General features: G+C 54.6%; 1 protein-coding gene across 1 annotated transcript in view; it reads right to left on the reverse strand.

Moving 5' to 3' along the window:
- The window catches only part of MLXIPL (MLX interacting protein like), a 65,486-nt gene that overhangs the window by 20,367 nt on the left and 31,179 nt on the right, over nucleotides 1-13,940 (reverse strand). The window contains exons 8-9 of the mRNA XM_065418402.1: nucleotides 3,422-3,621; nucleotides 2,619-3,189 (exon numbers count right to left, since the gene is read on the reverse strand). Of these exons, the coding sequence (XP_065274474.1) occupies nucleotides 2,619-3,189; nucleotides 3,422-3,621 (771 nt within the window). The remainder of the gene's footprint in view (nucleotides 1-2,618; nucleotides 3,190-3,421; nucleotides 3,622-13,940) is intronic.

Below are 13,940 nucleotides of genomic sequence, written 5' to 3' on the forward strand. Positions count from 1 at the left end.
CTGTAAAGGGAAATCGTGTCTTACTAATCTATTAGAGTTCTTTGAAGGGGTCAACAAACATGTGGACAAGGGGGATCCAGTGGACATAGTATACTTAGATATCCAGAAAGTCTTTGACAAGGTCCCTCACCAAAGGCTCTTACGTAAATTAAGTTGTCATGGGATAAGAGGGAAGATCCTTTCATGGATTGAGAACTGGTTAAAAGACAAAGGGTAGGAATAAATGGTAAATTCTCAGAATGGAGAGGGGTAACTAGTGATGTTCCCCAAGGGTCAGTCCTCAGACCAATCCTATTCAACTTATTCATGAATGATCTGGAGAAAGGGGTAAACAGTGAGGTGGCAAAGTTTGCAGATGATACTAAACTGCTCAAGATAGTTAAGTCCAAAGCAGACGGTGGAGAACGTAAAAAAGATCTCACAAAACTAAGTGATTGGGCAACAAAATGGCAAATGAAATTAATGTGGATAAATGTAAAGTAATGCACATTGGAAAAAATAACCCCAACTATACATAAAATATGATGGGGGCTAATTTAGCTACAACTAATCAGGAAAAAGATCTTGGAGTCATCATGGATAGTTCTCTGAAGACGTCCACGCAGTGTGCAGAGGCGGTCAAAAAAGCAAACAGGATGCTAGGAATCATTAAAAAGGGGATAGAGAATAAGACGGAGAATATCTTATTGCCCTTATATAAATCCATGGTACGGCCACATCTTGAATACTGCGTACAGATGTGGTCTCCTCATCTCAAAAAAGATATACTGGCATTAGAAAAGGTTCAGAGAAGGGCAACTAAAATGATTAGGGGTTTGGAACGGGTCCCATATGAGGAGAGATTATAGAGGCTAGGACTTTTCAGCTTGGAAAAGAGGAGACTAAGGGGGGATATGATAGAGGTATATAAAATCATGAGTGATGTGTAGAAAGTAAATAAGGAAAAGTTATTTACTTATTCCCATAATACAAGAACTAGGGGCCACCAAATGAAATTAATGGGCAGCAGGTTTAAACAAATAAAGGGAAGTTCTTCACACAGCGCACAGTCAACTTGTGGAACTCCTTGCCTGAGGAGGTTGTGAAGGCTAGGACTATAACAGCGTTTAAAAGAGAACTGGATAAATTCATGGAGGTTAAGTCCATTAATGGCTATTAGCCAGGATGGGTAAGGAATGGTGTCCCTAGCCTCTGTTTGTCAGAGGTTGGAGATGGATGGCAGGAGAGAGATCACTTGATCATTACCTGTTAGTTTCACTCCCTCTGGGGCACCGGGCATTGGCCACTGTCGGTAGACAGGACACTGGGCTAGATGAACTTTTGTTCTGACCCAGTATGGCCATTCTAATGTTCTTATGTCCATCAATGGCTATTAGCCAGGACGGGCAGGGGTGGTGTCTCTAGCCTCTGTTTGCCAGAAACTGGCAATGGGCGACAGGATGGATCACTTGATGGTGACCTGTTCTGCTCATTCCCTCTGGGGCACCTGGCATTGGCCACTGTTGGAAGACAAGATACTGGGCTAGATGGACCTTTGGTCTGACCCACTATGGTCACTCTTATGTTCTTTTGAATGTCTAGCCCAGACTGTGCCTGCTGAGGTATTGCAGCCATTGAGTTCCCCCTCTCTTCCAGGTGGTCACCCAGAGCTGAGGGGCCGCGGTACCTGACCTGGGGCAGGGCAGCTGCCCCCAAACTGCTCAGCATGCAGGTCCCCTGGCTCTCCCGAGAGGGCGGTCACTGTCATGGGCTCCGGGGCCAGGGCACTGCACTGGGAGGTGAACGATCCCAGGGGGTAAAAGGGCAGAGCTAACCAATCTCCCAATCTGTGTGACTAGCATTGGGCCCAGGGTTCAGATCCTGCCCCACAGCCGGGCACTCACAGCACCCTATGGACAACTGCACCCATCCTGCCCTCGCCAGGGTTGCCAACGGCCTCCTCCGAGCCGAGGTGGAGTCACCCCCTGCCCTGTGCCCTTCTGGGGCTCCCTGCAGCCTCAGATACAGGTGCTGTGATCACCCGTCCTCACCTGCCTGCTGAGACACCGCTGCCCTGTTAGCACCTCACGCCCTTGGCCAGCGGCTCAAGGCTCTCACTCCCAGTGCCTCCTGCAGGCAGCGATTCCCAAACTCAAGCTCCCAGGTGACTCCTCCTACAGTTCAGCCACCATCTCAGACTCATTTCTCTGCACCCCTCCTCCTCTGCCAGGCCTCCTGCTCCCCCCCAGCTCTCTCCTGCCCTGGATGCTTCCTCCGCATCATGGCAGCCTGTGGATCAGCAGGTGAGGGAAAGAGCATCGCTGGCATGAAGAGAGGAGGCTAGGTGCCTGCAGCAACGCAGTGCCATGGAGAGTGGCATCGAATGAGATGAGTAATGATCCCAAAGAGGGGGCGCTACCAGCCCGTGCCCAGATATCAGCTCCCCTTCCCCTCTCTAGAACGCAGGGTCAGCCCATCTGCCACCGCGGGTGGGGGGGGGAAGACATCCTCCTGCCCAACAGCCTGGTACCAGCTTCCCACTCCAGCTGAATGAAGCCAGCTGGCCAGATGGGGGCAGTCCGATGCCCTCAGCCAGCGGCAAACGGCAACCCCTCCAAAGCAATCCCCCACCCTGTTACCTGCAGTCAGGAGCTGGGTCAGGCAGGGGTTGGGCACAGCCACACGAGTGGGCACAGGGAGTCCCATGGGTCTCTTTGTCTTGGGGCTGGCTGGCTTCACCATTGGCCTGCTGCCCCCAGGCGGCGACTGCTCTTTAGGGGTGGCAAACCTGGGGCCGCTCAGCATCACTGGGGGCAGGGTCTGGGCACTGGACAGAGCAGGGTATGCTGTTGGCAGAAGGTCCACGCTGTAGCTCAAGCCTGGTGCGTGCTGGGTAAAGCACGGTGTGCAGAGTGAAGAGCCACTAATGGAACCGGAGTAATGGAATTTGGATCTCGGTGCTGAAGCCGGTGGGTTCAGGGGGTCCTGGCCCAGCAGGAAGGCTCCTGGGGGGGCTGCTGGGGTGCAGTAGGAAGGGCCGAAGGGCTCCATGCTGAGACTCTTGCTGGGGAGCCCATAATGGAGCGGGGGCTTGTGCTTGAGGTCAGAGCACAGGCCGCTGCGGGGGTCCACGGGCCGCGGGGCTGGCTGGAAATCAGGGCTGAGGAAGGAGCCAGGCAGGCTGAGCCGGGAGGAGCAGTTGCTGGTAGACTGAAAGAGACAGAGGCAGATTACAGAGCGTTTGCCCCTGGACTGCTGGATTGGACCAGGACTCAGAGGGACAGGGATAACAGACAGCAAGGGAGACGGGGACAGAGCCCGCTGCGCAGCAGCACAGGGGCCTGGCACCATTGCCTCGGTGAAGCAAACACAGAGGGCAGAGCAATCCCAGGGCCAGAGAGAAGCAGACCAGGACGTGATCCCTGCCTGGAGACCTGCTCACCTGTAGGTGGCCATTGGGCGGGATTGGGGCATCAACGTAGCTGGCAGGCAGGGCTCTGGAGGCCATCAGTGGGTCTGCATGGCTGGCAGGTGGGGCACTGCTGCTGCCATATAGGGTGTCAGCCATGGGCATGAAGCAGGGCTGCTCTTGGTAGCTCAGATGCATTTGGTTAGGCAGTGGGCGGTGGCCGGTGAAGAGATCTGCAAGGCATAGCAGAGACATGGTGACCCCCATCTCCTGAGGCAGCCCAAGCCCATGCTACTCGGCCCCCTGGGCAGGTATAAGGTTTGCCCTCACAGCACAGTCCCAGCCAGAGCACTGGGCCATCTGGCCTGACACACAACCCTGGGTTTAGCAGGCCAATGCTCAAACCACTGAGCTATCCCTCCCCGCCATGAGCCTAGGCAGTTGTGTAAGAATTGACGTGGGGGAAAATCATTCCTCCCTGCCCCCTGCAGGCAGCTCACCCCTGCACCCCAGCAAGGGGCCATTATACTCTTGTGTCAGAGCCCAGCTCCGCACGTTTAAAGCCATGCAGGCCTCCAGCCCACCTTAACCCATCTACAGTATCGTACTCCCCAGGCTCCTGCCTGCCAGAGACCAGGCCCCTTCACCTCTCCTGCCCGGGAGTAGCCCCTGATGCTGGGGGGTGGTCTCAGGGGGAGGGGCTGCTTGGCTCACTCTCCCCTTCCCAGCACCATCCCTCCATCAGTCCCCCAAAGTGCCTCCCTCCCAGGCTGCATCAGCCAGGGCTTTGCACCCTCTCCTGGCCCAGCACAGTGGAGTGGGGTGTTACCGCAGGGGAGGGGGACTCTCTGCGGGGATGCTGGGAATGGGGAAGACACTCCTTAAAGCAAGGGGCGAGGCTGGCGTGCTGGGCCAGGTCCTGCCAGATACAGCCCGGCTTGTGGCAGGGCTCCGTGCCCAGCTCCCAACCAGTCCTGGTTAGCGTGCCTGGCCCAGGTTCGGCAGCATAACCCAGACACTGCTGGGGCTCACAGTCCAGGCCAGTCAGAGACAGCTGCTGCCCCACTTGCCCAGACTGGATGAGCAGTGTGCCCACCTGCCCCATGTTCAGACAGGCACAGCGGGTTGCTCCGACAGCTGCCTGTGCCCTGGCATTCCAAGCCTCCAATAACCAGGAGTTGCAACACCTGGCCCCAGACACCCTGGGCTTTTCCGCCCATAGTGCCCCCACTGGGAGCAAGGACCAGCTGCCCTGCTTCTCACTCACCCCACAGAACTTTCTTTCCCAAATTCAGAAGCAGCCTCGCCCTTCCCTCCCCCCTGCCCATGCTGGGGGAGGCTGATGATGGCAGAGGTGGGGGCCTTCCAGAGTATCCCAGGGAGACAGGGTTTTGCTCACCAATTTTTCTGCCTCTAGCCAGGGGCAGCTCCAGGCACCAGCGCACCAAGCGCGTGCCTGGGGTGGCAAGCCGCGGGGGGCGGCCTGCCGATCGCTGTGGGGGCGGCAGTCAGGGAGCCTTCAGCGGCATGCCTGCGGGAAGTCTGCCGGTCCCGCGGTTTCGGCGGCAATTGGCAGTGGGTACGCCGAAGGCGAGGGACCGGCGGACCTCCCGCAGGCATGCCGCCAAATCTGCGTTACCAGTGGACCGCCCACAGGCGCGCTGCCGAAAGCCGCCTGACTTCCGTGCTTGGGGCGGCAAAATACATAGAGCCGCCCCTGCCTCTAGCTGAGGTGAAGGGGTGTCAGTGTCCCCTGGCTCTCCCTCGTGGGTTCTGGGGGCTCGGGGCAGTGGGGTGGGGCTAAGGAAGTTCCTAGCTCCCCATGCTCTATCGTGGCAGCAGCAATTGTGAAATGCTGGAGTTTCTGGTGCAAAGAGGAAAGAGACAGCTCCATGCAGCCCCTATACCAGGAGCCCAACCGTGCTGCACACAGGGAGAGGGACACAGGAAAACCCTCCCACACCACAGGGAGCCACCGCCTGCAGCAGGGCGGGACCCTCCTTCCCTCGCCCATCCGTCCAGCCACGGCAAGTATGGTTCTCGGGGCGAGGCCAGCCTGCAGCACGGCTGAGCCTCTCCAGGCTCCATCCTGCACCAGCCTGAGCAGAGTGGGAAGCCCCTGGAGAACAGAAGGGAGACATCACCCAGATCTGCAGCCCAGCTCCAGCCTCCAATTCCACAGGTTGGTGGGGTCAGCATGTGCGCTGTTGAGTGGAGTGTAACCAGCTCAGCCAGCCCTGGGTTCCACGTGTGTCCCCTCCCTCAACCGTGGGTCCCAGGCATGTCCCCTCCCCCAGCTCAGCCAGGCCTGGGTCCCACATGTCTCATAGACTCATAGACTCATAGACTTTAAGGTCAGAAGGGACCATTATGATCATCTAGTCTGACCTACTGCCACAGAATATCACCCACCCAAATCCCTAACCTATGCCTGAGTTACTGAAGTCCTTAAATCGTGGTTTAAAGACCTCAAGGCGCAGAGAATCCTCCAGCAAGTGATCCGTGCCCCATGCTGCAGAGGAAGGTGAAAAACCTCCAGGGCCTCTGCAAATCTGCCCTGGAGGAAAATTCCTTCCCGACCCCAAATATGGCGATCAGTTAAACCCTGAGCATGTGGGCAAGACTCACCAGCCAGCACCCAGGAAAGAATTCTCTGTAGTAACTCAGATCCCACCCCATCTAACATCCCATCACAGACCATTGGGCATATTTACCGCTAATAGTCAAAGATCAATTAATTGCCCAAATTAGGCTATCCCATCATACCATCCCCTCCATAAACTTATCAAGCTTAGTCTTGAAGCCAGATATGTCTTTTGCCCCCATCCTTGGGTCCCATGTCTGTCATCTCCCCCAGCCCTGGGTCCCATGTGTCATCTCCCCCAGCCCTGGGTCCCACGTGTCCCCTTCCCCAGCTCGGCCAGCACTGAGTCCCACACATATAATCTCCCCCAGCCCCTGGGTCCCATGTGTGTCTCCACCCCCAGCCCTGGGTCCTACGTGTGTCCCCTCCCTTAGCTTTGGGTCCCATGTGTGTCCCTTCCCGCAGCTCGGCCAACCCGGGTCCCTCATGTGCTGGGTGCCATGTTAACTCCTGCAGACATTCCCCATCACCCCGGTGAGCTTTATCCCAATGAGGCTCTTGGCCTAAGAGCGGTGCTGGGGGATCGGGCCCTGCCTAGCATGGCAGTGCCAGGCTAACACCCCGCCGGCGGTCTGGGTGGAGGTTTATTTTCATTGTAGGCTCTGAGTCCCCCATGCCCGTGCTCTAACCTTGCGTGTGGCCTGTGGCTAACCACATCCTGCAGCCTTCCCGAAACCAGGCCCCGTGACCCTGCTGCGACTCCGCTCTCCCTTCCTGTCCCCATCTCCAACCCCACTCCTTCCGCAAGCTCAGACAGGCACAGCACAAAGTGCTGGGCGGGCAGTTTTGGGCCTGCCACCTCAGTACAGGGAATGACCTTCGCCCTGTAACCCCCCCTCTCTTCTAGGGCAGTGCCCAGCACATGGGGCTCCTGGGCTTCTAATGGACCTGGCTGAGCACCTAGCCCCAGCCACTGATGAGGCTAGTGCCTCATGCCCCTTGGGAAGGGGCCCTGTGCCACACGCTGCCCCCTGGGGCCCCGTTAGAGGCAGATCAGAGGACGGAGGGCCAGGGTGGAGTTGGCCTGGGTTATGCACTGTGCAAACCAGTGTGCTGAGGACATGTGCTCAGGTCTCCGGCAGGGGTCGGGGCGCTGCAAGCCCAACAACGGGTTTGCTGGAGAGGAGGCAGCCTTGTGCTCCGTGTGAAGGCAGGCGCGCAAGGGCAGCCAGCTGCCCAGGCGGGGTTGTGCCCAGGCACAGGGCCATGTCTGACACAAGCCCATGTCTGACACAAGCCCCTGGCAGTGGGTCTCACTAAGCTCAGCCTCTCCAGAAAAGGAGGGATTTGAGGGGCCTGGGCTCCACCAGGACTGTACCTCGGTCCTACAGCCAAGTCGCTGTCCCCCTGGGAGCTGACCGTCTGCCCACCCAGCCTGGCAGAGACGCCCCTCCCCCAGGAGATTTCCTCAGCCCCTTCACACGTACACCTGCAGCTCTTCAGCACCGGGTGCCCCTGGGCAGGCTGTTGGATGTCTGCTGCTTTCCTGCTTCCCCTTCCACTGCCCCGGGAGTGCTGTTTATAGCACAGCACTGCCTAGCATGAACCCTTGGCTGGGAGCCCAACCCCCGACCTCGTGCGGGTGCTGGTCCCCAGGAGCCTGCGGCAGGGTGTTCGCCATGTGCTGGATCCAGGGATGCTGTAGTCCCCGTCACAACCCAAGCCCCAGATCTCAGCACTGCCCTGGCTCGGGAGAGCTGATTGGTTCTCTCTAGGGTTCATCTACACTGGAGTTGGAGGTGCAATTCCCAGCTCGGGTAGATGTACATGGGCTAGCTCTGATGGAGCCGGCACGCTGAGAACAGCAGCGTAGCTGTGGCAGTGCAGGCCGGCTGCCTGATGACAACCCCATCTCAGGTCCCAGGTACATGCTCAGGTGTCTAGCCGCACCGCTGCTGCTACTCTGCTAGTTGTCTCATGTTAGCTCAGTCAAAGCACCAGTCAGTGCGTGTCTGTCTGAGATGGGACTTACACCTCTCCCTGCAGCGAAGCCGTAACCTAGAGACCAGAGTCTAGCAGGGAATGCACTAAGGAATGGGGATCCCAGTAGAGCCAAGAGCTTGTTTTGACACCAGCCACCCTGGGGGAGCCCCGGCATTAACCAGCCACAGGCCAACCCCACCACTAACTGACCTTCTCAGCCTCATGTCCATTGCAAACTCGTCAGCGCAGCAGTCTCTAGGGCTCAGCTCCCAGCAGCTGCGCAGATCATTCTGGATGGGCCTCCCTGGGCTCTGACGTTTCCTCAGGCTGAGGCCATCTGGGGAGTGAGCCCTGTGGTGCTGCCTCAGAAAACACTTCTCTTCTTTACGGAGCTGGTAACCCCGGAGGCCCCACTTTCACCTTTGTAAAGTCGCCTCCTTTAGGGACACTCTGGTGGGTGCAGGGGCCCAGGGAGAAGAGAGGAGAGACCCAGCTCTGCTCTGCCCACAGTGGGTGTTCAAGGCAGCCATTCTGCACCCACTTTGCACAGGTATGAGTAACTCACTGCAGGGCAGGGCAGAGTCAGGAGCCCAGCCCCTGCCTGTGCCACTCAGCCATGGTCGTGGGGTCGTGGGGGAGGTGTTGGGGTGGGCGTCTTGGGTTACTCGGTGCAGTATTCCAGGATCTCAGCCATACAAAGTGCGAAGCCCCACAATCACGCACAGAGACGGCAAAGCCAGCCTCCCCCATCTGGTCTTCCTTGGCAGAGGGGCTGGGCTGTTCCCATGGCCAAGGGAATGAGCTGCCGGCACAGCAGGGGGTTTTGTGTATTTTAGGCATTTCCCTGGTGCTCAATTCGATTCCTCAGAGGAGCTCTCCAAGTGCACGACAGCGACAGGCAGCAAGCCCTGCCCAATTGCTTCTCAGTGCAGAGACTGTATGTGCCCCCCTATCCTCTCCCCAGACCCCTCTGTCCCAGTCATGCCTCCCCTCCTCCCCTAGCACATGGTCCTGGGCACTGGCTGCTGCGTCCCACTGAGACACCCTGGGCTGGTGAAGGTAACCATGGTGGGCTGGAGTTCTAGCTTAGAGCAGGAGCTCATGCTGACAGCCCAATACCTGAGCTCCCAAACCCTTTGCCCCAGTGGCAAGAGTACTGGGGCTGTCCTCAGTAGAGTCCCGGGGGGCGGTACAGCTCCTTCTTGTGTCTTTTCCACCCTCCCCAGCTTCCAACTCAAAGCCCCTTCAGTGCCATCTCTGGGCTTTAACCCCCTCCCCCCCAGTCCGTGGAGAAGGGAGGGGCTGTCCTTCGGGACAGCCGGGGTAGCCCAGCCCCGCAACAAGTCCCAAGAGCAAAGAGCAGGGTCCTACCTGAAGAAGGATGCAGGCAGCGGTCAGACACCAGGCCCAGCTGCTCCCCTGGCTCTGCCATTAGGACTTCTCCATCTGACTCAGACCCCTCTCCCACACACCCTAAGGGCACGGGGTGGTTCCTCATTCCGGACTGGCTTCTGCTCCTTGACTGACAGGCACACGGCGCTGTGACAGGGCCCAGGCTTATCCTCGACTCAGGCTTTGGGTCTCCCTCTTGGGCTTTGCTTGTTTTATTCCGCTGCCTGACGCTTGCGATGGGGCCAACAACCCCCTAGGCCCACCTCACTCTCCCCACAGCCCACACTCTGCGCATTTCGGTCTCCCAGCACTTCCAGAGCAGCTCAGCTCCCACTTAGTCCGCTCAGCCAAGCGGCCAGATTGTCAAAAGCAGTGGGCACCCAGCAGCTCCAGTTGAGAACAGCGCTGAGCACCTGGAAGTCTGGCTCCAGCAGCCTTCCTGGCAATGGGGGTGTTGCGATGTCCCCTATCCCCAGCAGCCCCCCAACACACACCTCTGCGCACCCCACTACACACACACACACACGCACACACGCACTCACATTTCAGGTTTTTCCAGGGGCTGTGATCCTGGATTATAACGTTTTGGGGGAAAGGGATGCGTCATTCCCTTGCACTGGGTAGAGTCCTGGCTCTGAACAATTCTCTTCCTATTTGCATGCAGCGAGCTCCCGCACTACACCTTTGCCTCTCCCTCCATCCCAGGCCTAGGAGCACTGGCCAGGCGGGCGCTGGGCCTTTGGTGCCCACTAGAAATACAGCTTAAGCCAGCCAGCCCCTCCCAGCAGGAGGGTATTTTCCTCTCTGGCTGTGCTCAGCAGAAATGCTACGACTTCCTACAGTCTCCGTGCAAAAGTAGCAGCAGCAGCACAAGCCCAGAGAGAGTGAGCATGAAGGGACCAAACTGAACTGCTGCTTCAGCTCAGAGCCCTTGCTGGGCTGAGTGGTCACTCCACCCGTCCAGCATGACAGGCTCTCCCCAGGAAAGACAAGAAAGGAAACATCTTGGAGAGTATCAGAGGGATAGCCATGTTAGTCTGGATCTGTAAAAAGCGACAAAGAGTCCTGTGGCACCTTATAGACATATTTATACCTGCCTCTGGAAATTTCCACTACATGCGTCTGACGAAGTGGGTATTCACCCACGAAAGCTTATGCTCCAATACGTCTGTTAGTCTATAAGGTGCCACAGGACTCTTTGTTGCATCTTGGAGAGTGTTCCGTAGAGTCGCCCCTTCCCACTCATCACTGCCCCTCAATCACATAACCTCCGTGGGGCAGCTGCAGAGAACAGGAAAGGGAGCTTGTGCTTCCCTTTTAGCAGCTGGAAATAAGAACCACCGCATTCCCAGTCTGCCCTCCCCAGCCACATGCTCCATGGACCACAGACTAGGAATGGCTGATGTAGGTCACGGTTCAGGAGTGCTGGTTGTGGGGAGCTCCTAGCAGAGCGAGTTGGAAAATAGGGAAGTGGGGGTCATGGAAAATTTTGAGTTTTCAGCCAAATATTTTGGCTAAAAACTGAAATTTTTTATTCAAACTAGTGCCATGGTGCCTTATGGGAGTTGTAGTTTGGGTGCCTTATGCTAGCCTATTTAGCTACCTCTCCCATGAAGCACCCCTTTCTCCCTCTTGGTAGGGCTGTCAAGGAAAATGCAGAAACGGCAGAAGTGCTTAATATATATTGCTGTTCTGTATTTGGGAAAAAACACAGCCAGTGTAGTCATGTCAGAGATGATGTTGAGGATGAAGATGATGATGAAATACTTTCCATTCCCATAGCAACATAAGAGTATGTTAAAGAGAAACTACTAAAGTCAGATATTTTTAAATCAGCAGGATGGGATAAATAACGTAATCCAAGAGTTTTAAAGGCACAGGCCAAGAAACTCGCTGGACCATTACTGTTGATTTTCAATAACTCTAGGAGCCTTGGGGGAAGTTCCAGAGGACAGGAAGAAAGCGAATGTTGGGCCAATACACCTCTACCCCGATATAACGCTGTCCTCGGGAGCCAAAAAATCTTACCGCATTATAGGTGAAACCGCATTATATTGAACTTGCTTTGATCCACTGGAGCGCGCAGCCCCGCCGCCCCAGAGCGCTGCTTTACCGCGTTATATCCGAATTTGTGTTATATCAGGTCGCGTTATATCGGGGTAGAGGTGTATTTCAAAATGATAAACGGGATGATCTAGGTAATTACAGGCCTCTCAGTCTGACATCAATTCTGGGCAACATAATAGAATAGCTGATCTGGGACTCGATTAATATACAAGTAAATGAGGGTGATATAATTAATGCCAATCAGCACGGGTTTATGGAAAATAGCTCCCATCAAACTAATGACATCTTTTGATGAGATGACAAGTTTGGTTGATAAAAGTAATAGTGTTGATGTAGAATCATAGAATATCAGGGTTGGAAGGGACCTCAGGAGGTCATATAGTCCAACCCCCTGCTCAAAGCAGGACCAATCCCCAACTAAATCATCCCAGCCAGGGCTTTGTCAAGCCTGACCTTAAAAACCTCTAAGGAAGGAGATTCCACCACCTCCCTAGGTAACCCATTCCAGTGCTTCACCACCCTCCTAGTGAAAAAGTTTTCCCTAATATCTAACCTAAACTTCCCCCACTGCAACTTGAGACTATTACTCCTTGTTCTGTCATTTGGTACCACTGAGAACAGTCTAGATCCATCCTCTTTGGAACCCCCTTTCAGGTAGTTGAAAGCAGCTATCAAATCCCTCCTCTTTCTTCTCTTCTGCAGACTGAACAATCCCAATTCCCTCAGCCTCTCCTCATAAGTCATGTGCTCCAGCGCCCTAATCATTTTTGTTGCCCTCCACTGGACTCTTTCCAATTTTTCCACATCCTTCTTGTAGTGTGGGGCCCAAAACTGGACACAGTACTCCAGATGAGGCCTCAACAATGCCGAATAGAGGGGAATGATCACGTCCCTCGATCTGCTGGAAATGCCCCTACTTATACAGCCCAAAATGCTGTTAGCCTTCTTGGTAACAAGGGCACACTGTCGACTCATATCCAGCTTCTCATCCACTGTAACCCCTAGGTCCTTTTCTGCAGAACTGCTGCCTAGCCATTCGGTCCCTAGTCTGTAGCAGTGCATGGGATTCTTCTGTCCTAAGTGCAGGACTCTGCACTTGTCCTTGTTAAACCTCATCAGATTTCTTTTGGCCCAATCCTCTAATTTGTCTAGGTCCCTCTGTATCCTATCCCTAACCTCCAGCATATCTACCACTCCTTCCAGTTTAGTGTCATCTGCAAACTTGCTGAGGGTGCAGTCTACACCATCCTCCAGATCATTAATTAAGATATTGAACAAAACTGGCCCCAGGACCGACCCTTGGGGCACTCCGCTTGATGTAATATCCTTAGGGTCCTGTAAGGTGTTTGACTTGGAACTGCAAAGCATTTTGATTAAAAAATTAGAATATACAAAATTAACATGGCACACATTAAATGGATTAAAAACTGGCTAACTGATAGGGCTCAAAATGTAAATGTAAATGGGAAATCACCATCAAGCAGGTGTGTTTCCAGTGGGGTCCCGCAGGGACTGGTTCTTGGCCCTACACTATTTAACAGTTTTGTCAGTGACATGGAAGAAAACAAAATAATCCCTGATGAATTTTGCAGACAACACAAAGATAGAGGGGACGGTAAACAATGAAGAGGACAGGTCACCGATATGCAGTGATTTGGATCACTTGGTAAGCTGAATGCAGCAAACAATATGCAATTTAACTTGGCCAAATGTAAAGTCATACATCTAGGACCCCAGAATGTAGGCCATACTTTACAGGACAGGAGACTCTGAGAAGCAGTGACTCAGAAAAAGATGTGGGGGTCATGGTGGACAATCAGCTGAAGATGAGCTCCCAGTGCGCTGTGGCCAAAAGGGCTAATGTGATCCTGGGATGTACAAACAGGGGCATCTCGAGTATGAGTAGAGAGGTGATTTTACCTCTGCATTTGGCAGTGGTGGAATACTGTGTCCAGTTCTGACATCTACCACTCAAGAAGGATGTTGATAATTTGGAGAGGGTTCAGAGAAGAGCCATGAAAATGATTAAAGGTTTGGAAAACCTGCCTTCATTCAAGGAGTTTAATCTATCGACCATAGTTTTTAGGTACTTCTATGGGGAATAAAAGTTTGCTAGTGAGTTCTCCAATCTAGCAGACAAAGGCAGAACAAGATCAAATGACTGGAGGTGGAAGCTAGACAAATTCAGTCTAGACATAAAGTGCAAATGTTTAATAATGAGGGTAATTAACCTTTGGAACAATTTACCAGGGGTCATGGTGGATTCTCGAGCACTCACAATTGTTACATCTGGGATGTTTTTCTAAAAGCTCTGCTCTAGTTCAAACAGGAATTAATTCAGGGCAGGTCTCTGGCCTGTGTTATACAGGTCAGATCCCAGGGATCCCTTCTGGCCTTCTAATCTAGGAATCTCAGGTTCCCTGCCTATGGTGCAGCGTGAGCAATGGGGTCAGAATGGAAGTGTGAGGCATGCACACGACAATTCCCATGAGGCACCATGGCGCCATGTGTAACAGAGGTAATTCT

This window comes from Emys orbicularis, chromosome 17, assembly GCF_028017835.1.
Source record: "Emys orbicularis isolate rEmyOrb1 chromosome 17, rEmyOrb1.hap1, whole genome shotgun sequence".
Taxonomy (NCBI): Eukaryota; Metazoa; Chordata; order Testudines; family Emydidae; genus Emys; species Emys orbicularis.